General features: G+C 34.3%; 1 protein-coding gene across 1 annotated transcript; it reads left to right on the plus strand.

Moving 5' to 3' along the window:
• The first annotated feature begins 7,188 nt into the window (after positions 1-7,188).
• Positions 7,189-19,299, plus strand: Smp_018400 (hypothetical protein). Its single transcript, XM_018798940.1, has 6 exons — positions 7,189-7,222; positions 8,800-8,981; positions 11,493-11,574; positions 13,780-13,881; positions 17,106-17,187; positions 18,773-19,299. The coding sequence occupies exons 1-6, from the start codon at positions 7,198-7,200 to the stop codon at positions 19,065-19,067; spliced, it is 768 nt and encodes a 255-aa protein (XP_018650779.1). The 5' UTR covers positions 7,189-7,197; the 3' UTR covers positions 19,068-19,299.
• The last annotated feature ends 5,265 nt before the right edge of the window (positions 19,300-24,564 follow it).

Here is a 24,564-nt window from a genome sequence, read left to right on the forward strand (position 1 = left end):
TCCTAGAATTTACTGAATGTAACAGTTCATTATAATTTAAAATAATTGACATATTATAAATCTTCAACAGATTTTTCATCATTGTACCTACTACTTGTTAAACAGTCATTTATTGAACGTTGAATAAACACAAATCAATTGATTTTATAGGTGATAAATAAAGGATCTTAATTGTGATTTAATACATTTAACATATATATATTTATCGGTATACATAGATACAAATAAATCAATTAAGTGTGTTTTAAATATATCAGTACAATTATTGTATTGGTTAATCAATTTGAAAGGGGACTAGTAACTAAATAAGTGAAATATTTTTAGGACACAAGGTGTTGTCATAAAAAAAACGTGACTGATATTAAATTAAATTTAATGCTGTATTACAATAAAAACGATTTATAACTAATTTACAAACACTACTTATCTTTGTATATTATCCTACTGTGGTGTTCGTTATTGATATCCACATAAGTAGTATATGATAATGGTTGGGCATTGAATGTATTTGAGTAGAAGATCGATAAGGAGAGAACGGGAACGGCATGCAATCGGTCCGAAAATACACGAACAATTATAAATCGGAAACTATGGACGGATATTTGTAGAAGGAACAGTCAACGTGAGACAATTGATGTTATTTTGCAAATTAACTGTTCACTATATGGTTCTCATATTTTAATGAGATATTCTGTGATGTTGAGTTAAAATACATTCGATTGTCCTCACTCGTGTTTTTGTTCACTACACTACTAGTGTTTTTCTTATTGTGAAAGATTAAAAAAACAACCTCATATAGTTGGGATAAAAATATTCAGTATTTAAAAGACTAATATTTGAACGAAGAATATTCTTTTCGATAAATTCTCTTCAGGTTCTACAATTATATATCCAAATTAATAATCCGAAAAAATGGCCACGTTAAAGGCAAAGTACATCGTTTAATGCATGTAAATTTAGGAATGTCAAATCAAATAGAATAAAATTGTTAATGTTGATATGACTCACATAGAATGTTAACTTGAATCTGTATATATGTAAAGTGAAAATTTAAGATCTGTGATCAGAATAAATATGGGTCAGATAGGGTGAGGGAGATATGATAATGCAATTACAATTCGATCAAGTGGAAGACTAAATTGTGTGAAAAATTAGTGAGACGTAATAAGGAGGGATCAATGCGATGTGAATGAATCATGTATAGGGGGGATTAATAGTGATATTTAATCAATAATAATAATAATAATAATAATAATAATAAAATACAAAGATTTGTGAATAAAGATAAGGGAGACAATTACATTTTCACAGTTGAAATCATGAGTCAATTGAAGCTAGACCACCATCGAAAACCTAGAAGCACTGACAATTACATTTGACTACGAAAGGTCATAAGTACATAGTCAAATTAGGTCATACAATAGCTAAGATGATTGTTCATTAATTGGCCTTGTGGTTGGCCAAGGGAGGAGTAGGGACTGCAGATATTTCTTCTGTACACATAGCTCAGGTTTCTTCATTCTGATGGCTACTGCCTCCGCCGTTTGAAGAACTTTAAGCCTGACAAGCTTAGGCAAAAAGTTACTGACTCTATAAATAATTGAAAAAGATTGGTTTATACTGGCACTATGACCAGCTTGTACTAAATGGGCCAAAATCGAGCTGCTTACTTTCTTCATCAGACCTCTGCTTAGCCACGCTGGGAGGTGTTCACGAGCACGAAAATGTAAATCCCTAGAACTTCGACCAATATAACTTGCTCCACAGGAGCAGTCGAACTGATAAATACAAAATGAAGTGGTCATTCTAGGAACTTCATCTTTAAGCCTCGGTGTCACCATTGGACGCGTAGAAAACACCAAACATAGTTCACCTGCGTTGAAAGATTTTTGGATAGATCTGCGTAATCTCTGAGCAAGTATTTCGCTAGCGGCATCCCCTCTGAATTGTAGGCGCATGAACAAGGACTTTTTCTTGACCGTTTGGAATTCGCCTATTTTCACTTTCAAGATCATATATTTAATTATAAACTTTCTGGGATACCCGTTCTCCCTCAGAGCATTATGCAATGTGTTTAGCTCATTGTCAACTACATCCGCCGAACATATATTGCGTATTCGATAGCTAAGGGTTTTGATTAGGTTTCGTTTGTACTGTAGAGGTACAAAGCTAAGGAAGTGTGTATACTGTCCAGTCCAAGTACTTTTCCTGCTCATGTTTCTTCTTAACGATCCATCTGATCTCTTAGTTAAGAGGACGTCCAAAAAGGCTATTCGGCCATCACTCTCTTCCTCCGATGTACTTTGCCTTTAACTTGGCCATTTTTTCGGATTATTAATTTGGATATATAATTGTAGAACCTGAAGAGAATTTATCGAAAAGAATATTCTTCGTTCAAATATTAGTATTCAGTATTTATTCGGGTTTTATCTGGTCAACTGATAATTCTTTTTTGTAGGTATGAAGAAGAGTATAGGATTAGCTTAGTCTTTAAAACAAATTAGAAGTAAATGAAAAGTTAGAAAAAGATTCAACAAAATTAACTGGAACATAGAATGAACTTAACTGTTACAGTGAAAATGATTGAAATTCTATAAATTTAAATGAAAAACTATATAGAAACTAAAGCTGAAATAATACGCATTCGAATTAAAGGCAAAATTATTTAACTTCAATTAATCTACTACCTCTCATTTTAATTGATGGCATTTATATAGTTATATAAGGTCTTTAACTATACTATATGTCAATATTGTTAAATTACAAACTTGTTAATTCCGTATTATTTTCATAAATAACTCAGTGAATGTACTTTTTCCTTAATTGAATAACCACAAATCGAATGATTTTAGTTTTATAAGCAAAGATGGATAGTGGCTAGCAGCGGAATCCAGGACGCACGTTTCGTCCTATTTGGGACTCGTCAGTTGGATGTACCTGCATCTCAGAGTTGATGTCCACTCAGGGGCTCGAACACAGTACCTTTCGTTTTAAATACCATCGCGTTATCCACTCAGCTACTGAGTCGTGATAGCCACTTGCTAGTGCAATGGGTTGCAGTTTAAATTCACTTGGTATTGTTTATTTGAATTTTCCCATTGATGTTTAGGACTACAATATGGAGGCAATACGCACAGTAAGCACATATGCCAATAAGAGACTGACCAGTTGCAGTCCTTAACATCAACGGGAGGATTCAAACAAGTAATACTAAGTGAATTTTAGTCTTATGTTCATTAGTTAGTAAATTAGACCGGCATTGAGCGACGAAAGTTAGCAAATTGAAAAAAATTGTATTTCTTCATTCAATTTTCTTCCCAGTTTCTCGATGAGAAAATTCTCCTCATAGTTCAGTAATATTACGTGCATACGTTTTGAGAAAATATCAAAAATATTTGTTACTTCAGTGATTATTCATGTTGATTTCTTAATTGTACGTCATAAAATCCTATGAGAGAAAAATCGTAAATAAATACTGTTCTGTTTATCTTCAACTTTCGTCTCTTCTTGTGCATTACTGTATTTTGCGTTACACTGCTTATTATTAATAAGTAGTTTGCTTCTTTTAGTCAATTTTTAGAGTTTTCACGATTGTCTTATCTCCTTGGTTTGGTGAATTCTGTATTTTATTGATTCGGTCTTTTGTTTCCATTCATTCTTTTTCTTTCGTCGTAGTAGTTATAGGCCCTGTTTCAATAGCCAATTCTATTTTTACGCTCTACATTTTTAAAATTTCAGAAGATATGTTTATTTCAAAACGAAGTGCATGAGTTAGTATCATCACTAGCTAATATTCGTGTTAAGTTCTATTTTCTTTTAAACTAAACGGGAACATTACAACAGAATAAACTTGTGCGATCGTTTTTTATTTTCCTTATTATAACGGTACGTTTGAAATGCTTTACCTTACAACTCGAGTTCTTATACTGAACTTATAACAGCGGGATAATTAGAGATTAAAGATGGATGAAAATTTTTGAGAACATTATTTCTCAAGTTGAGATGAAAACCGGGGTTTCCGACGTAACTGAAAAGTCCGGTTGAATCAGCACTCAATAATTCAACATCCATAAATTCATAGTGACTAAACAGTTTTGAATTGTTAATGGTATCTTAAGTGTTTAACGATTGTTTGTTGTTATATATTGTGGGTGTTGTGACTATTGGTTTCTCCAATTTGCATATTTGTTTTAAATCAAGCATTTTAATGATGTTCGTTGAATATTTTTAGTGACTACAGATGTAAAATATTTATGATTTATCATTTACATGTTAAGCTGCACTGCGTGAGATGTATGTAAAAAGAGTGTTTGAGACGTTTGAGAGTCTAAAGGTTTTAATGAAAACACCTACAACAAACTACAAATCTACTATTTCATAATTCTTTGAAATTTGTTTCTCCTTTTTGGTCACTGACAGGAGGTACAAGCTAGTTTTCTTCAATCCATCGGGATGCAGTTACGTAAACTGGAAAGTACCTGGAAAGAAAGAACAATCATTAACTGTGTATTAAGTTAATGTCCATAGTCAGTTACTTGAAGTTTTGATAAGGGAGTCTCATTCAAGCATGAAGCGGCAGTTCAGTGCTTCAAGGTTTTCAGTGACAATATAACTAAGATCGGTCAGTGATTCAATCTATGAAGATATATATCCATCAGACAATACTGCCTGGTGTGAGATCACACTGGTATACAGTGTTAGCGATTGAAGTGAGCTATTTACTTATTATAATCCCTTAAGGTTTATATTTGCAGTCGAAAATGAAAAAAACAGACGATTTAGTCTTAGCGTAATTGATTGTTTTCTCTATTCGGCTTACAGTATTTTTGTGGCGCAATGATTAAACATCATGTGACAAATTATGTGATGCCAGTAAGCAAACATCTTTAGGAACAAGGTTTGCTTTTTCCACATCACTATATATTATCAAACTTTGGCGTAACGACCAAAATATCAATATTTGGTTTGAACTCAAAACTAACGAATCGAAGTTTATTCGATTAAACCAAACTACTTTCGATACCTCAGAATCAATGAAAATATTACCAACAAGATTGAATCAGATATCTATCTACAAGAATTTCGGCATCCTTTTTAAGCAGACAGTCAAGGGTTAACAGTCATGTACCGAACCATACCTTGGCCCTGAGCCTGGTCAAACACGGTCTCATTGTCAGTAGTCAGGAAACATGCAACAGAAAAACCAAGTAACAAAAAGCAAGTCTTTAACCAAGTCCACAAAACAAAATCTCAGACTACGAAGACTCAAGAACACAAAGTGCAGTTGAAAGACGATACCGTTCAATAAAATCCTGTGTAGGGATTTTCAGCATGTTCTTTCCGTTACATCGGACAACAAAATCTAGCTACGTAAAGACACCTCTGAATACATTCAATCATAGCTCTGCTAGTTAGCTACTTATTATCACTGGGAAGCACAGAACGTACAGCAGTACGCCTGTTCACCCATAAACCTAACATACAATCTACAGTTTTTCGGCCTCCTTTAGAAGGCAAAGCTCTCGCACACCTTTTCTTACTACCCCTTCTTTCAGACCTACCATCACTGTCCTTACTAGGCCATCTCCATCTATTTCGCACTTATCAACCCGTCCCATTGGCCATGAGCCATGATTAGTTGTGTCGTTAGCCACAAGCACCACATCACCTTCCTTTAAGTTTCTGTGTCTGCAAAACCATTTCTGCCTCGCAGTAACAGAATGTACTCCTTTATCTACCGATGCCAGAAGGTATTTGATGGACAATTTATGTGCTTCCGTAGATTTGAATACCGCGATACTGCACTCCATTACTAAACCGTCACAATCTCTCAGTAGTAGCAAGGTGTTTGGTGTGAACATTAAGTCATACTTTCATCTGATGTCACAGAAACGATGGGACGGTTATTTCAAATTCTTCCACAGCATATCAATCTCTCCCAAACTCCGCCTCAATGGCTAGCTAGTGGGGGTTGAAATGCAATCGTATCCCGTTTGATGTTGTGAAGTCGTTTATTCTATGCTTGTTCTATACACTTATATCATTTCGCGATTCAGAAGTCGCCCGAAAAAGTTAGTTCCGTTGTCACTGTAGATTTCTTTTGGAGTCCGTCGCCTTCCTATGGAACGTATTAAAGCCTTTATGAACGAGTCAGTGCTCAGATTGAAAGCTACTTCCAGGTGTACGGTACGCGTTTGGAGACACATAAATATGCATCCATATCTCTTTTCCTTGCTTCTTTCCCACCGAACCATCAACGGTCTAAAATAGTCTATTTTCACAGAGGAGAAATAGAATCGATCTTGCTGGACTTGACATTCAGAAACAGGTATCACCATTTATTGGCCCAATGTGGTTTTTGTGCGTACACATCTCACGCATCTACCTTTCGTCTGTCTAGATACACTGATTCCCCCCAACAGCCCGAGAATTCCTGCGTATGGTAGCTAGTACGTGTAAGGTCCCGGTGTGGCCTTGTGTGCGGTGATGTCATATGATATTCCGCAGGTTCGTTCACATTGTCACCCTTGGCTACCGAAGGAAATGTAGTGCTCTACAATCGAGCTTCGACACTTTTACTCGCATGGACACTTCTTTTGAATCTGCGGAAACGGTGATCGGTCTCATGCGAAAACATAACAGGATACCAACTGTGTCTGATGTTGTATCTGGACCTTGGTAGAGGTCATAATTAAACAAATGAAAAGAATGGATATTCAAAAGCATGTCTGATACAAGAGGACACACTCATTATAGATGACCGAAAGATATTCATAACGTAATTTTCCTTCACTTCCTTTTTTAAGGTAGTACCTAGAGAACACTACCTGGGTCGTAGTACTACTGATTATTGAACGGCCTTACAAGTCTTCTGCGTCGTTCATTTGTTGACCTTCACTCGCATGGATGATTTGTGTTCGTGAAGTGCAGAAACTTAGAGGCAGCAACAGGCGATTGTGGACTTTAAATTGGAATCACAAAGGATCTGTCTTAGTTTCTAGTGGGGAAGACAGAATAATCAAATCGTGGGCTAAGTGTGACGATGAATCATGGGTTAACAGTTTCTCTCTCCCAGAGGCACACAAAAGATCCATTAGATGCATAACATGGTCGCCATGTGGTAACTACATAGCCTCAGCGAGTTTTGATGGAACAGTAGGTATTTGGAAAATTTTCAAAGAGGCTTCAGGACACGAAATGGAGGCGCTTGTGACCTTAGAAGGTATGTTTTGATTCAAAACACTCAATTAAAACCATTTCATCGTGCCGTATATAACAATTTAGATGAAATTAGCCACGCCTGTTTGTTACTTGGTCCTGATGCACAGTTTGGTTCTTTGAGACTTATTCGGTCATTTGTTTTTGTGACATATATAGTTGTTTCTGAACTTCAGATGAGCCTTGGTGATTTTTTACTTTCTAATAGTTTAAGTAGGTAGAATAGCCTTAATGGTAGGTAAAATGGAGTAATTTCTTAACACGGAGTAGTATTTAAACGCCATTTTTCTTCATCGTAAGAATTTGGAAATGCACCTTGTTTGAATCATTCCGTTCTATATAATGGCAAACGAACATGTCTGTGATTTGATAGCTTTCGTGGACCTTATTCTAATGTATACAGTAATCGATTTCAGTTAATGAACCTTAAATTTCATTTAGTCTGTAGACTAATTTTATATGCTCGTATAGATTCTCATATGCATCTTGGTCGGTTGTTAGCATGTTTTAAACAGTTTGCGAATTTGTCTTGACTACTGTATTGTTGAATGTTGTAAGATGCTCGTTGCAAAATGAGCTTGTTAGTGATGAGACTAAAACGTCATACTAGTCCGAAAGACATTGATAATTAATTTTAGTCATGTGAAGAGAAGCATTAGCCTTGGATTAAGTTAACAAGATACGTTGCTTATGCGAGCTTCCGTGCTGCTCCATCCATCCTTTTCTGTATACTAAGCTCAATCTCTACATCATTCACGTCTTTTAAAACTAGAGCTCGGTACTTGGACAGGTAGATGTACGTAAGGTACTAGAATTTGATCATAATTGTTTTTGGCAACGACATTCCGTTGCCCCCAAATGTCCTGGTACGACCGAGAGTGGGAAGAGTACGCTCTCCCTCTCGAAATGCTCTCACATGGCCACGCATATATAGCATCTGCCAGGGAAGTCCTACTCACTGTATTCTCGTGACCGGGGTGTTGTTTACGAAATTAAGAGGACAAAAAGCGAATGTCCGGCGCCTTAACTGGGTTGGCGGACACGGAGGGTCCACCTAGGGGATTTGGGAAACCCTGATTCCCAACCAATGGTGCACATGGGCTCCAGTATCTTGAGGGAAAAAAGTGACATATGAATCAATCGTTGGTCACCGGCTACCATGTGACTGCGTCTCCTTACGATGCTCCACTGCCTTTTGGATCAGACCTTTAGGTCAAAGGTTCCGGGTGTGGCCCTCTAAGAAAACTACCTGCTTCGGTTAGGGCACCCGGGCAGTATCACAGCCCTCACAAATTAAACGGGATTTGTGTAGCGTATATGTATCTGGTACCCCTTTGTACCAATATTTATGTTTAAATAAATAAAACCGTACACTGATTTGTGGTCGTTATTGTTCTTTTTTCTTTTATACACACTTTACACTCTTTATCTCTTCCCATTCTCATTGTTATTGTGTGGCGCATATGTATCTGATGCCCCCTTGTACCAGTATTTATATGTTCAAATAAAATAAAATAGATAAAATATTCAGTTTCACACTCATGCAAACTATTTGTATTGTTTTTCTTTCATGGATATTAGGACATACTAGCGAAGTCAAGTGTGTTGCTTGGTGCCCATCCGGTCATCTGATAGCCACTTGCGGTCGAGATAAAAGTGTCTGGCTGTGGGAATTTGATGACGAGGAGGATGTTCAGTGTGTAAGCGTTCTCCAGCCCCATTCACAGGATGTGAAATCAGTAGCCTGGCATCCACACGGTGAGGTGAGTACGCTTGGTAAGTATTTTTAATGTTAATTTTTTATTTTTATGTAGTTAGGTAGTATTTATTCAGGATTAGGCAATTAAGACGGTCATGGATATCTTTTGTTTTCATGTAGTCAGTTAACTTGACAGTTCAATCTCTTCAGGCACACACACAAATGGTTGGGTGCAGGTTGATTCTCTCTCAGATTGTGGATTTATTGATCACATCTTTACAGTCAATCTATAGCATATATATATATATATATATATATATATATATATATATATATATGCTTGAATCTTATTAATTCATCCGATTCTCAATTTGCCTCTGTATTCGCTCTTTCTCGCTTTAGCATATCTTCTCTAACTCTGTGTGCTTGTGGCCTGGTGATCTGTGCTGTTCAATAATAAGCTGTAGTTGATGGTTCGTATTGTCTTTTGGAACCTATAGATCGTGGGGATTCATTTAGTAACTTATCAGGACGACTGATATATGAAGTCTTGGGAATTATTTCGAAGACAGTCCACTACAAGTCAAATGAGTGAGCACTGTTACACCTACTTATAGATATCAGTCGTAATTTTTGATACCAGTTTAAGAGCCTGAATTCAAGCCTTCTACATATCTTACTAGGCTTTACAACTGGTAGTGGCTAAGTACAAAAATATTTTATTTATAGTTCAAACTAAGATACAATGTTGGTGCAGATTTTCATAATGTAAAGTCCACAGATCATTGAAGTTACTTGCTATTTTCGTATCATTCATATATGAGAGTTGCATTGGGATGATGTTATAACTTGTTTGCCGAGTGGATATCTTGTTAACGTATGACGTGATAAGACCGCCAATCAGAGAGCAGCGAATTATCGATTGGAACAGTGACACACGAAAACCATACGAGCAGTCTAGAGTACTATCGGTCCTGCTTCTGCCTAGCCCAGCCACTTAAGTCTAGAACAGCCTCTGTAGTATGAGTCATTATATTTCAAACATACTGAGTTTATATACCAATCAAACTGACCACATCGTACCATAAAATAGAAAATAACATGTGTACAAGATTTACCCAAATACGGCTGTGAGTGTGGGAGGCAGTAATTAGTAGACTAGGGATAACTCAAGAATGTTAAATCGTATAATATTAGTCTATAGGTCAAAATAAAGCTTATTATAAAGGTAACATGAATATGAATAGTTTAGTTATTTAGCAATTATACGATAAAAATATATGCACAGTATTGATTCATAAATAGATCCCAAAGTTACCATTCATTATCCTTATCGGGGCATAACAGATGATTACTAATAGGCACTACAAATTTAACGGTTTTTTATAGTTTGAAATCTTAAACCTGTTAATTGTCAGACACATTCAAGCCAGTTACGTTAAGTTGACAGGTCAACGCCTAGGAGTTGGCACTTAAATTAGTTAAACTTTTTAGGAATATGGGGAAAACAATGGCTTTTTTCTTAAGTGGTGAAAAAGCTTCTAAATTTGGTATTCATTTTCAAACAATACGTTGTCTTTTCTTGTTAAGACGTTCCATCATCGTAAAAATACCTCGGGACTCCGATAGTTGACGAAACTAATTTTTGCTACTAATTTGCACAAAGTTATCACTGTTTTTGTACGTTTTATAGTGTTACACTTTGTAACGATGGTTATGTGCTAACCGGCAGGAAATCTAGGTTGATTTTCTGCCTGGCTGAGTCCAATCACTCGACACCAAAACACAGTACGCGATGCCGAATTACTCGGACTAATGGCCATATTCCCGACCGTTGCTGCTACTTTGACGAGTTGGTCGGACTTACCTAACACGACGGACCAATCAGGCTTTACTGATCGGAACAATCGTTCCTCAAGGTCCTACCATGCCAGGCATGTTGGTTGAAGAACAGTAAGACTGAAAGCAGCAAACCCAAAGTCCCAGGGTGAAGTTGTACTACTGATTGTACAGGGGTGTGACGGCAGTAGGGTGTTTCCCTCAGAAAACCAGCATAACAGCGAAGCTACCTTCCCACAAAGGAACAGACGGGTTAGAAAAGATCGACACTAAAAACACACACCTCGCCTTATCTCACAGATATCCGTCTGCGGCGGTAAGTTATCAACAAGTACGGTTCTATCACAAAATTTACCCATAAAAAGGTCATGTACGACCGGTCTCAAGTAGTTGTCCCTTGGACACTGCGGTCACGATACCAGGTCAATAAGACCAACTTTAACCCGATTTCCTATCCAGGTACCTCTAAGAAAACACTTCCACAGTGTATGTAGCCGAGAAGTGATAACCGCCCTCATCTTTCCAACAGCACTCGAGACCACTGTATTCATAATCAATTTCCCTCTAACAGTAGCCAAATTGCGACATAGCCGATAGAATCTGATCAGCACCGAAAACTAGACAGATGTAAAATTGGTGACTACTGAGTAGTTGATCAAATTCAGGTTTGTCTATTTATTTTTGTCATCTTCGAGTTAACTTGACTTCTTTTTCCTGTCATTTGTGTTTTGTATAGGTTCTAGTTTCCACAAGTTATGACAATAAGATAAATGTGTATAAAGAGGAAATTGATGATTGGGCTGTTTTTATTCAACTAAGTAAGTGATGAGTATTCATGTGATCAATTTTTCTAAAACTGGTATCATTTTCTTTAATCTTCAGAGAAATCACAGAGCTACTTCCATATTTAACTACTAATGAGTAGTTTATATTTCTACACTAAATAGTAGATGACTCATCTGATGCTAATTTTATATCATTTCGGATCATGCGAATTGCCATCTAGATGTTTTATTTAACGCTTCATTTCATCGAATACCTTGTATCTGAAATTTGAAAGACTTGCTGTTTTTGTTTTTGTGAATCAGTTTTATTAATTTATAACATCATGTCATAGCGTCAAGAGTTCAGTGATATCGAATTAACTCTTTCCTCATGTTAATTAAGGTACTTGTTTCAATGAAATTTCTTAGAAAATATAATATACGGTGCACCTTTTCCTTTTATTTAGGAGTATGATATTTTTACTGTTATCCTTTGAAGCAAATATGCTTTGAATGGAGGGTCTTAATTTAATTAAAGCAGTTCGTTTAGCTCAATTGAACTACTCATAAAAGATTAAATGTAAGTTGTTAAGCAGCGTTAATAGATGAAAGCTGTTTTGAAAGGAGTGAGAAAACTCTAGTCGGAAATTTGTTAGCTCTAACGTACAAGTTAGGGAAAAGTCAAATTGGTTTATTGCTTTACAGTGGCTTTCGCAAGTTATGGCTCTTATGAGATGGTGAGTGACTGTCCAGTAGGTCTTCTTGAGTTATATACATTTTATTTTTTCTAGAAATTCAATTTTACCACTATTTCCAGAAATGTGAAGTCATATTTTGTTAAATTTTCGTCAGCTGACTAGTACCTATATAAATAATTATATAATCATTGTGTAAATGAATTTAATTTACGTGTAGAATGTGAATATGTTCCGTTCACTCTTTCGAAATAAAACTTAAGACTACAAAATGGTGACACTAGGTATAAAGGTTTTTCTTCTCTAATTTGATTGGTTAGCAACTAATGACCATAACCGGTTGCCCAAACCTAGTAAGGCAAGGCAGAGTTTGAACCTACTGTCTAATGGTTGAAAGTCGGGTGTCATAATTATTAAGACACCGCCTCACGTTCGTAACGAAAACAAGTTGTAAGTGGATATAAATTAAGTTGAAGTTGTCAGTTTCGTCCTGTTTGATAATAGTTGGAATAGGAAGTCTAAAATACACATTTATTAGGTAGTAGGGAGTATTGGCTTCGAGATTTTCACACATTACTAAGAAAGTAGGAGATCATAAACTGCTTCCTCTCGATACATAAATCGGTTTGAATTCAACTTATGGTACTAGCCTCAACAAATTTGCAGTGTGGTTAAAGTCCTCTGTTTGTTGACTATTGTAGTATTAGTAGATCGACTTGATGCCATGTATCTGCTGTATTACAAGCTATTTTTCGTAGAAGCACCTTACGATTTTATCACCGTTAAAGCTCAGGGAAGTTTGTTTCTTTTCAGAACCATTAGACTGCTGTCTCTTAAGTACAACTGCTCGATTGCATCGGGTGTTTTTTAAGAAAACTATATATATAACATAATTTTAACTAATACGTTTTTGTCAATTTTGTTCTTATTACATCAATACAAATACGGGTTATAGTCCTTAGCACATTGATTGTTTTAATTGATAAGTCAAGTAGTAATTGGTCAAGAAATCTGTGATTAAGTCGCTGCTCGAACGAGACAGTTCACTAATCCATGTACGAAGATGGGTACATAATAGCTATTAGTTAATATGACTTAAAAAGCACGTACAGGTTTCTGTGTTGCCTGGAAACTCGAACTTGTAACTGAATATCTGGAAACTAAGTGCTTCACCTACTAAGTGATATTTATGTGGTCACTAACCTTACAGGGTTATCCTCTGTATCAGTACTTGTCTACTTTTAACGTTGAATCATAGCTTTCTCATTAAGAAACGAGTGTGCAAGTAATATTGACGTTAAACATCGATTTGTTTTGCATAAAAGGTAAACTACTGGGTGATTTTGTTGTTAATTTATCTATCTGGAGTATATGTTACTTAAAGCAGTTTCCCGAATAGTCTTAGTTCTTAGAAGTAGATACTTATCTAGCGTTATGAAACAGTAACAATCGTTGTAATCTCTGTTAGTTTATTCAACATAAATGTATTAAAAATCAATTAACCAGTAATCTTCGCTTTTATTTTCGAGTATGTTATTCTATTTCTTTTTTTCAACCTCATTAGCTGGACATGACTCCACTGTGTGGAAAGCAGAGTTTTCTCCATCTGGTGATATTTTGGCAAGCTGTAGTGATGATCGATGCATTAAACTTTGGGGATGGGAAGGTGAGTTTTAGAAATATAGCTTTTATCTGAAATATAAATCTCCAAATAACTTAAAACTCATCTATTTTATTGTGAAATGGCTCAATGGTGTCTTCACTTAAACCGTGAAATTAAATTTTATACCTTTCCTTTTATGAACCAATTCTTTCTCCTTGTATCATATATATATAACCACAAGTTATAAGAAGAAACGGGAAAACATGAAGGAATTATTTCAGTTTCTACATATAATAAATTTAAGAAAAAGGACTAAGAGACAAGACTGTGCAACGACAACTGCGCTCATTTTTAACCAGTTGTAATATATAATTTTGTGAGACAAAAAAACACAATTACAACTGGATTTTTCTTAATGTCTACAAGGTTATCCTTTCTCTTAGATGTAAAAACATTGAACTGTCAAAGAAGAAGGAAACTCGGAATAAGAAAAATGCATAAGTACTCTATTTCTCTTGCCGTAGGCGTGATAGATGATCTATAACTGAATTTAATTGAATGAGTTTATACAAGAATAATATGACAAGTCTGGAAAGAAATGCACATATGTGGAGATACCAAAATCTCCATAAAGATAACTAAATATTTGTGGTTATTAGCACACATCACTCGTGGAATTACAAATAACTAAACATAAAAGTTTAAATGGTTTTTTTTTTACCCAAAACTGAACATTAGAAAATTAGTAATGACAACTGTGATGCTGTGATAAATCATCTTTTACACGAGTTATGTTATGTAACATTTGCATATTATCATGATTAGATTGGAAGTTAAAAGTGAATGCATAACACTAGTAAAATTTATTGAGCAAGCTTCTTGGTTATGATAATTGAGTAGATCAAGAAATCACCTTTTCAGATCCTTCGTAAGCATTTTCAGCAACAAAAGAAAGAAATTCACTCTAACCCCTCATACACTTTCGCATTTGTATTTAATGAGTACTTATCTTACGTTAGACGAGTTATAATATGCGTTATCAAAATCTATTCTGTTAGTTGTATGACGTGTATAGTCCTCTTTCAGATTTTGCAACAATACAAACTGAAAATTATGTACTCTATACGTATAAATTATTTTGAGTAAAAATATTACCATGAAGATTATTAACCAGAAACCAATTAAAACCCATAATCAACAGTGTAACTCTCATCCAAAAAGCAAATCATTAAATTAAGATGTCGTTGAGAAGCACTATTAACTAACTGGGTATAAATGTAGTTTTCTTATTCACAACAAAATGTACAAAAGTACATTTTCACTCACTTCTTAGCTCATACAATACTAGTTAGATACAGCTTAATATCTATACTTGCAAAATCAAGTTAATCGTAGACAACTGTCCACGCGATAAGTTTATTCGTTTTTCAACGTTTGGTCGGCGCTTGTATTTTAGATGAGATGTTCGTCCACTAAACAAACAACCAGTTCAGTGAACAACTGTTCTATCCGCATCACCTTATGACTGTGAAATATGACCTTCAAAAGTAGGGAATATTCACACGTTACTGATACCATCGGATCATTGATGCTGGACAGACGGAACCAGGTAGGAATGGCAAATAGACCGATGAGGCAGTGCATCTTCATGGATCAAAGTGGTTCTAAAATGTATTACATATGCCCAACAATCGCTTACGTGGACATGTGATGCTTAATGACGCACAATTAATTTGGAGGAAAACTAGCAACCACCAAATCAAGATATGGAATCAATCCAAGAAGTCATTGACTGTCGGTTTCAGTTATGTTGGTAGATGCAGACTACGTTATTAAAGTCCACATGATAACCTTGATCAGTGCTTAGGGACTCTGAGTGACATGACTGAAGATAGTTAGCAATGGCCTATATGGATTCACTCTTTGTTTCTCTCTCAATCTTGAATTCCACTAGTCCACAAGACACACCTTTCCACTCTGTATTTCCGAACCACATTCCTAATGTTTAGTCTTATTATCATTGATACTACGTTACTTCGGGCTTTTTTGCTATTTGTCTTGTTATTTCTATCTCTTCGTGTTAATGTAATATGGAAACCTGGACCAATTTACATCAATCTCACGCTCTATGAAGATAATGTTTGTTTTTCTTTCTACTCTTCTAATTAGGCCTCCAGTAAATTTAACTTATCATATTATCAGGATGTTGAATATTCCTAGCAGAAAATCAAATAATAATTTACCTACTGTGTACATGTTCTGACTTTAACATTGTTCAAATGAATAGAGTATTTATAACTAAACTTCGCTTATTTCGTAAATACTTGTACGTCAAATACCGTGTTAAGTAGATTTTCGATTATTGACTAGTTTTTTTATCTCTAATGCTAATACTACTTCTTATACCCCATGATTTATATTGATAATTTTATCTCTCTGTGTTGTGTTGTTTCTGGTTGAACCGATACACATATGTTCCAGGCTCTACATTGCGTTTGATTGGTTGTTCGAATAATTACTTGACAGATAACGTTCTTGCTCAACTACAAATGTTTAGTTTTTTGTAAAATCTACTTTCATTTTTATTCAGTTAGTTCATATGTGTATTTGGTAACCAATGGTAATACTAACAGATTTGACTTATTACTGCTAACATTTTACTTGTTTTTTTCTTTCTGTTTATGTCATAAATCATGCTTTAATTGATATTCCCAAGATTGTTTAATTTTTACAAAAAATTTCCAGCATTGCATTTTAGTGGGAAATTGGTATTCTATGTAAAATATTTAGCTCAGATAAGTTGTCATTTCACTATCGTTATGATTTTCATCAACTCCGAATGTATATTTCTGTGTTGGGAATTTTTCAAAATTCACAGTTCTCAAAATATTTATCATAGTATAAAGAACAGTCTATTGTTGTAAGTGTATTAGCGAGCTTTTAGAAAGCTTGTTGTGAAAAGAGTAAGCTTTATTTTCTCTTTTTTTGTGTCAATACTTTCATTTCTAGTCACAGATCTATTTCTAGAGGTTTCAAACGGTAATGTAAATTAGCTTGCAAAGTTAGTATAAGTAAATTGTATAATTATTTTATTATTACAGTTTATGCTATTCAAACATACTATCCAGTGTTTTTATATTTCGATTTTATGAACCTATTATCTACCTTCATACATGTGTTTCTCCTATGTGGCTAGCTTTGTGGGTACAGTTTCGATGAATTGTTTTTGGTTGATTGTACATGTGTAACACTGTCAAATAATAATGTAATTATTACTTACCTTTTAGGAGCTTGCAGTAAATCAACTTCGTGGGTGTGTATCGCTACATTAACTGGTTTTCACATACGTACAATTTTTGATTTAAGCTGGTAAGTAACATTTTTACTCTTATATGTCTATGATTGGAGGACTTTGTAATGAATACTTAGTTTATACCGCGTGCATTCTTTGGTTCATTTAGTAACACCAAGTTATACTGCGTAAGTGATAACTGAGACATAAAGTGTTTTCGGTTTTAAATTCGTTCGACAAATTTCAGTATAATTTATAGTTCATTTCCAGAGTTTGGTGCAAATACAATACATTTTACTCTGGTGAGTTTTGTTTTACAGTGATGGATCTTAGTGTTAAAGGGAAATCAAAAATTTGTCATACTAGGATTTCAGTGTTACACTGAATATTCACTTTTCAAAACATGTATTCATTAGTATAGTTTATTGAGACTCCACAACTGGTATTGAACTGTTTCTTATGGTTTAGGAAAAAACGACGCCTACAAATAAAATTAATGTAGTCTGTGGTAGTCGATTCAGTCACATTATCCACAACACTCCTCAAACGTTTTAGTCTGACTGCTATCCAAGGTAAAAATACATAAACATCTATGTAGTTTTAACGCCAAGCTGTTGCGTATATGTTACAGATCCAACCAAAGATATGTGGACGGTGTCCACAGTTAGGTGAATAATGCATATACGCCAATGGCCTATATGATTTATACCTCCGACCCCTTTGATAGCCATACAACTTATGATGTGATTAACTTCCACAGAAAGCCTCTTCTGTGACGTGATTACATAGAGAACTTTCAGTCGCCAAGTCCCAGGTTCAAAGCCTGCTTCACTTATTTTGGTTTGGGCGACAGAGTAGCATCATTGGCTCCCATCTAGAGTATGGCTCTTAACCAAGTACCTGGTGAATGAGTTAATTTACTGTACTTAGAGAACATCGAATTTATAATAATGTATGAGACTATTAGAATTCACACACATCTATTTCTTCAGTCAAACAAAATTATTCTTTGTCTGCACTGACTGTTTGCATATCAGTTATGGGTATAAACACTCGTCTCCATCACATGTACTATGAGTTTCCTAAGTTCACCATTGGCTGGAGTAATGGTTTGACAGGGTATTATGCGGAGTTTTCTGCTGACAGATCTCTAATTTTCAATTCGCATTATGATTGAGGCTTTCAGTCTCTATTTGATTTAACCCTTATCTCTCGATCATGTTTATTCACTGTTCAGTGTTAGCGCAGATTGAAGTTGGAATTTCACAAGGAGAAAGTATATTGTAGCTAGGAATGAATTCTGAGAATTTTTACCAATCGATCCTTACTGATCTGACTGGGTGGTTACTACGCAAGTCATCACACGTCAAACTAAGAGTCAGTAAGATAGATAATCAGAAAATGAGAAATTAGTCCGATTGGTAGTTCGATGTCATGGTTTGTAAGGGAAGAAAATATTTTGTTAACATTAAAATTAATTCAACTTTACTTACGTAGATACGGTCAATCAGTGTTTAGCCGACGTTTGGATACAAAATAAAATTAAGCTCTAAAAATTGGCGACTTTTAGTTTATATGCGCATAACTTCGTTTGTTTGAGTTTATTAACGATATTTTTTCTCACAGTATATATGTAGTGCTTTCCTCTCAACCGTTTGACAGGTCACCAGATGGTCAACTCTTAGCCAGTTGCGGTTCTGATAACAGATTATGCATCTATAAAATGCCATCTAGTGGTTTGATTCATATCGGCGGGAAACCGTGTTTAGAAGAACCACCTGTTCTATGGGGTTATGTTCCGAATGCTCATTCAGAAGATGTAAACTGTGTACGTTGGCAACCTAGAGGTTTCGACGACAACGGTCATAGCGAAGATACATCAGATTGTCAACTAATTCTGACAACAGCTTCTGATGATGGATATATCAAATTTTGGTCCATCAAGTGTGATGAATAATCCTGTTTTTTTCACGCATCAGACGATTGTGTTTCTTTGAAATTGTACTATTTTGTGAACAATTATCTGTACATATAATTTTACTTTTATAGTCTTTAAAATTGATCTTATTTTCATTATCAATTTGATACAAGTTAGCACATGATGATTCTCACTCTTTTTCTCATATATATTTTTATAGTCTATATTTTCGTTAGCTTTATGATTCAGTAAAAATTAAATCATAATAATTAAACATACGTTTTACTCAGTGTCTGATAATAACGATGAATAGTCAAAATAAGGGAAATGAAGATAACGTCGGTATTATTGTTTGGACTCCTTTTTTTAAAGTTTATTATGAGTCATCGATGACTTTAAAATGTTGGGTTGGGGGTTTTCACGATCAATTCTGTTTGTTTATAACTACGCTTTATTCGATCACCATGATTCCACAATTTAAAGTGTTCGTTAGTATAGGGTACTGAAATTAAGCGGACTGTGTTTAATGTAAAATGATACAAAGCGTCACAATCCAATGGCCTACTTTTAGTAGTCCTTAAATAAAGCTTACTGAGATTATGGCTGCAATATGAGACTCGAAAATAGCAGTTGATGTCCATTTGTGATAAGAACTGTTTTCCAAATTATGTAATCCTCTAAAAATCAAATGTTTCTTATTGTAAATCATCGTTTGTAAAGTGGATTATGAATTGGTGGCTGTTTTCAATAGTGTTTTTAATACATAGGTACTTGTTATTCAATCTCCTATTGTAACCCATCAATAAATCCAAAGAATATATCAAATATTATGTTCCACAACTGTATAACTACGAATACATTAGTCTTATGCTTATAATCATTATAGTTAGATATTTAGTTTAGGCAAGTAATAGTTGACCATGATCATGGTTGTATAACTTCAGGAAATGTAATTGTAATAGAATAAGATCTGTCCGCGAAACGTTCTGAAACAGACCACTCAGTGATGTCATAATCCTTATGTTTTATATGTGCATTATTCTATGCGTACGAAATTCCCGGGATGATTACCTCAGTATCCTAGATTTTGAGGACATTCGCTTTTGTTGGTTATTTATTATTGACCACTAGACGTTTATTATAAGTTCATCAAACTGAAAAGCAAATCATATGGTCAGGTTTAAGTGAATGACTAGAATTACTACTAGGGATTTCTACAATGGTTGCCCTATCTTCATTGAATCCTTCATTAGTTATGCATCATTAACCCCGCTTGAAGGCTTGTTAAATAGTGTTGTTTGGATATACAGTTTTATCTGTCTTGAATTTTTCATGTGATAATTGAGTTTCGCAGAGCATAAGTTCAACTTTTTTAATTCTCACAGCTGCGTTTAATCATATTTACGTAGTATACATGTTTTTTCTTAGAAATAATGACCAATTTATCTATTTTCCACAGCTGGTTATCTGTTTCTTCTATCAACCTATTGGCAAAAAGTAGTTTTCCATATGTACTTAGACATAGTTATGTCAGTAGGAGCATATGCGTGTTGACATACAAATACTGATGTTAAGTGGTCGAAGGTAGTTGACCTAATTTTCATGCTAGTTGACTCTCGTCAGCAAGAGGTTCCTACAATTATGAAGGGGCTGATGCATCTCGTGGGATTCGAACTTTTATTACCCAACTTCATCGTCTGAGCTATTCTGATCATAACTGATCTGTAGATCCTATATTTATACTAAATAGTAAACTATGTACATATGAATATTGATAGATAATAAGTGAGTTGCTTCAGTTTACGTTAATCTACTATCGATTCCAGTGACTGAAATCCAATTTCGTTTATTATAATTTGTTTGGCGAAGAAAAATAATTTTAATTGTTCCATTTTCTTATAACGTAATTCAATTATATGAGCGGGAAGCATAAACATTACTATATAGTGAAGAAAAGTAGGTTAATTCATTTGTTATCTGTTAAGAAGTCTAATTACTTCTTCCTTATCAAAATTACTCGACTATTTCATTATTTATTTACTCTTTGTATCCGTTATCTCGGGTTTTTGGACAATTTCAATCTCAGCTATAATCGGTTTGTTGTTTTTCTCAAGCTGTTTTCAAATTGTAACTTGTACCCAATAGATGCGCTTATTCCTTGTTCCACATGAGAATAGAATCAATTTTTTAGGGACCCATATAATCGTAGATGGTATTTTGTTTAATATATATATATGATACCAAGGAAGAGTTATCAATTAAGTTAGTTTTGAATTTCAGTTTCGAAATTATCAGAATAATCAGTTAAATACTAAGCAATTCTTGTTTAATGATATCAGCTTTAATTTTCACAACTACTCGGTTGAGAAGATCCACTCAGTGCAAATTGACTAATTATCGGTCGGTGTAAATGTTTTTGAAAAATTGTGACTGGTCGCTCAAATTAATTGTCTACAGAAAAGTTATTTGTCTTGTGCTTTGTACTATGTCCCGAATCCGATGACGCATGGTGAGAGGTAAAAGACTAGTGATGTGGATTTATATGACTTCGAACATAAGTCAAAATAACACTAATACACTTATATATCGATTTTACTTACACTTGATGATCAGTTTACAATTGTCACATGACAAAATGGAAATACACATGATTACTACCAAAAGTCAAGGTACGAATTTCACATTAAGGTAATAAAAAGAATATTATTTTAGATAAAAATCATGACCAAGCAAATCAGTGTTATACTAAATAAAGTATCATACTGAAAATAAACCAACTATTACAGTGAGTAACCATTATATTGAATAAAAAGAAGTGTAATTAGTGTTTAAGAAAAAATTGCGATAGGTTTCAAATGTAGGTTTTTGTCTACCTATTTCTGTTATATCATCAACAATATGAATAACACTTATAAACATAAAAATTGAACACTTCATTTATCTTTTAACGTTATCATAGTTGAATTGGTTGTTTGTTATAGTTTGGTCATAGTTCATATTCCTTATAAGTTTTTTTGCAATTGTTTTTCGTAGAAATTGTACTTTGACTTAGATTATGTATGTTGTTGTTCAAGTGTTCAATTCTTTTTTATGGTGGGATTTGTGAATGGAAACTAAGACTTGATTAGTTAAAATATATTTTAAGAGATATATGTAAATATGTTTCTACATACTACAGTGTACGTTAAAAAATGGTGGATAAGATATGGATGCTAGGCTTTGCTATTATTTCAATATCGTTGACAATTTCTAGGCTGTGAAAGTGTTGAGAGTTTAGTACGTAGGTTACTTTTTCAAAAAAGTCTAGATCTAAAAATATTGCTTGTTCGATTATAAATGTATAGAGCCTCAATCTTTTGCATACTTGTGTTAATTTCCTCTGGAGCGTCATTTATTAGAAATGAGATATAATATTTTAGTTCAGTTAAGAATAGTCGAAATACAGAAAACTAATTTTGCAGGCTACGATTCGTATTCAGTATCTTTTATCATACAATGTCTGATTATATTTAATGTTTGAGTTCGGATTATTATTATTATTAAAATAATAGCATACATGTCATTCGTTTTATGATGCCTATGAGGAAAATTGAGATTAGCTAGATTTTATTTCACTAGATAACTCGTACTTTATCGTTTGATTGGAAGAAGAATTGAGTAATATAAAAGTAACTGGTTTAAAATTTCACAAATCAAGTTAAACTTATGTCAACCAAATATTTGAAATCATAAAACTAGACAATGAATTATGGAATTATTTTTGAGTAAAGTGAAGTGATTAATTGTAAATATTTTAATGTATATAAGAAAAGTGAAATTTAGAAAGATTATATTGTGAGAAGCAGTAACTAGTGGAGTTCAACCAGGTCTGTTGGGAAATATCAACTCACTGAAGACATTGGTGAATGGTTTCTCAATTTCGTGGATTGGTTGAAGTTGCACATTAACACCGTTAGATGCCGGCTCAGTGGTCTATCGGTTAAGTGCTCTGGTGCGAGACTGGTAGGTCCTGGGTTCGAATCTCGCAGGGCGGGATCGTGGATTCACACTGCTGAGGAGTCCCTCAATCGGACGATACGGTTGTCAAGCAGTGCTTCCAGGTTTTCGATGGTGATCTAGCTTCAATTGACTCATGATTTCAACTATATAAAGTTACTAAAATCTCCAGAAAACCCCCTTCCGATAAGATTATATTTGTTTACTTATCGAAAATTTCTGAGAATAAGTTTTTAATCTACTAAGCGTTTACATGCTTTTCCAGACGACATTCTTTTGACTCTGAACAAGTAATAAAATAAATTTAGGCATCAATAAATAATATATTTGTAATATCCCAATAAGTAGAATAATTAGATTTTCTGACGTTTCGTGACTCAGTGTAGACCACTTCTTTAGAGAATAAATAACTAAATTAACATTATGCACATATGCCAATAAGAGACTGACCAGTTGCAGTCCTAAACATCAATGGGGAGATTCAAACAAGTGACACTAAGTGAATTCAAATTAACATTAATCCAAGTTTAAATAGTAAAACGGAACAATACGAATATTAGGTGTGATCATGCCAAAGAACATATTAGGTACACAAAGAAACCTAATAATCCTGTAGAACTGGATAGACTTCAAATTAAATCGGCATTGGCTGTTCACGCCATTTTCAACAATCATCAAATTGATTTCAAATATATCAAAATACTACAAAATGGCTTTTCCAATTCCAAAGAAAGGAGTGTAGCTGAAGCGTTCCATATAATGTTTAATCCTGCTCTCAATAGAAAGGAAGGCCTTACCATACATCCCCCTTGGTCTATTTATCCTAGTCACCTAGTCTGATATTATTTACAATTCACACCATTACATTACAAATTAAACTCTATCCTTTGTCATTATAAAGGCCACACATTTTTCATCATTAACAGTGCACACATACATGCACACAAATTAACATACACGTGGTTTATGAATCACCTTGACCGAAATGACATGACATTGATTTATTAAGACCTGTGTTTTTGATTGATCGCACCTAATATTCGTGTTGTTCCGTTATACTGTTTAAACTTGGAATAATGTTGATTTGGTTATTTATTCTTTGAAGAAGTGGCTTACGCTGAGTTACGAAATGTCAGAAAATCTAATTTTTCTATTCATTGGGATATGAAAAATATATTAATTTATTTATAACAATCTACCTAATGCTCAATTTATTCAAAATTATCAAATCAAAACTTATCAGTGATACCTACAACTTTAGGTATCGTTTTTATATTCAACGAATCCAAGACATTTAAACTAATGATCATATAATCAGAAAAATAACGTATAGTTTAACTGATTTGTATAAATCTCATGTTAACACATTTTATTAGCCCCAGCTAGATAATGTTCACAAGTTGCAAAGTAAATAAGTATTGATGGATAGTTAAATATGGCAAATATATATCATAGTTGAAAGCGTGCGTCCAAACTAAATCAAACACACCCCACAACTAAGCTATGGATGTGGACCGCTGGCAGATGCTCTAAAACATCT

Source organism: Schistosoma mansoni, chromosome 3, assembly GCF_000237925.1.
Source record: "Schistosoma mansoni strain Puerto Rico chromosome 3, complete genome".
NCBI lineage: Eukaryota > Metazoa > Platyhelminthes > Trematoda > Strigeidida > Schistosomatidae > Schistosoma > Schistosoma mansoni.

Bases quoted from the DNA above. Each gene is read 5' to 3' on its own strand.
- Smp_018400 (XM_018798940.1), top strand. From the start codon at position 7,198: ATGGAGGCGCTTGTGACCTTAGAAG. The intron at 13,882-17,105 runs GTGAGTTTTAGA...CTTACCTTTTAG, and splicing joins TAAACTTTGGGGATGGGAAG to GAGCTTGCAGTAAATCAACT. The intron at 17,188-18,772 runs GTAAGTAACATT...ACCGTTTGACAG, and splicing joins ACAATTTTTGATTTAAGCTG to GTCACCAGATGGTCAACTCT.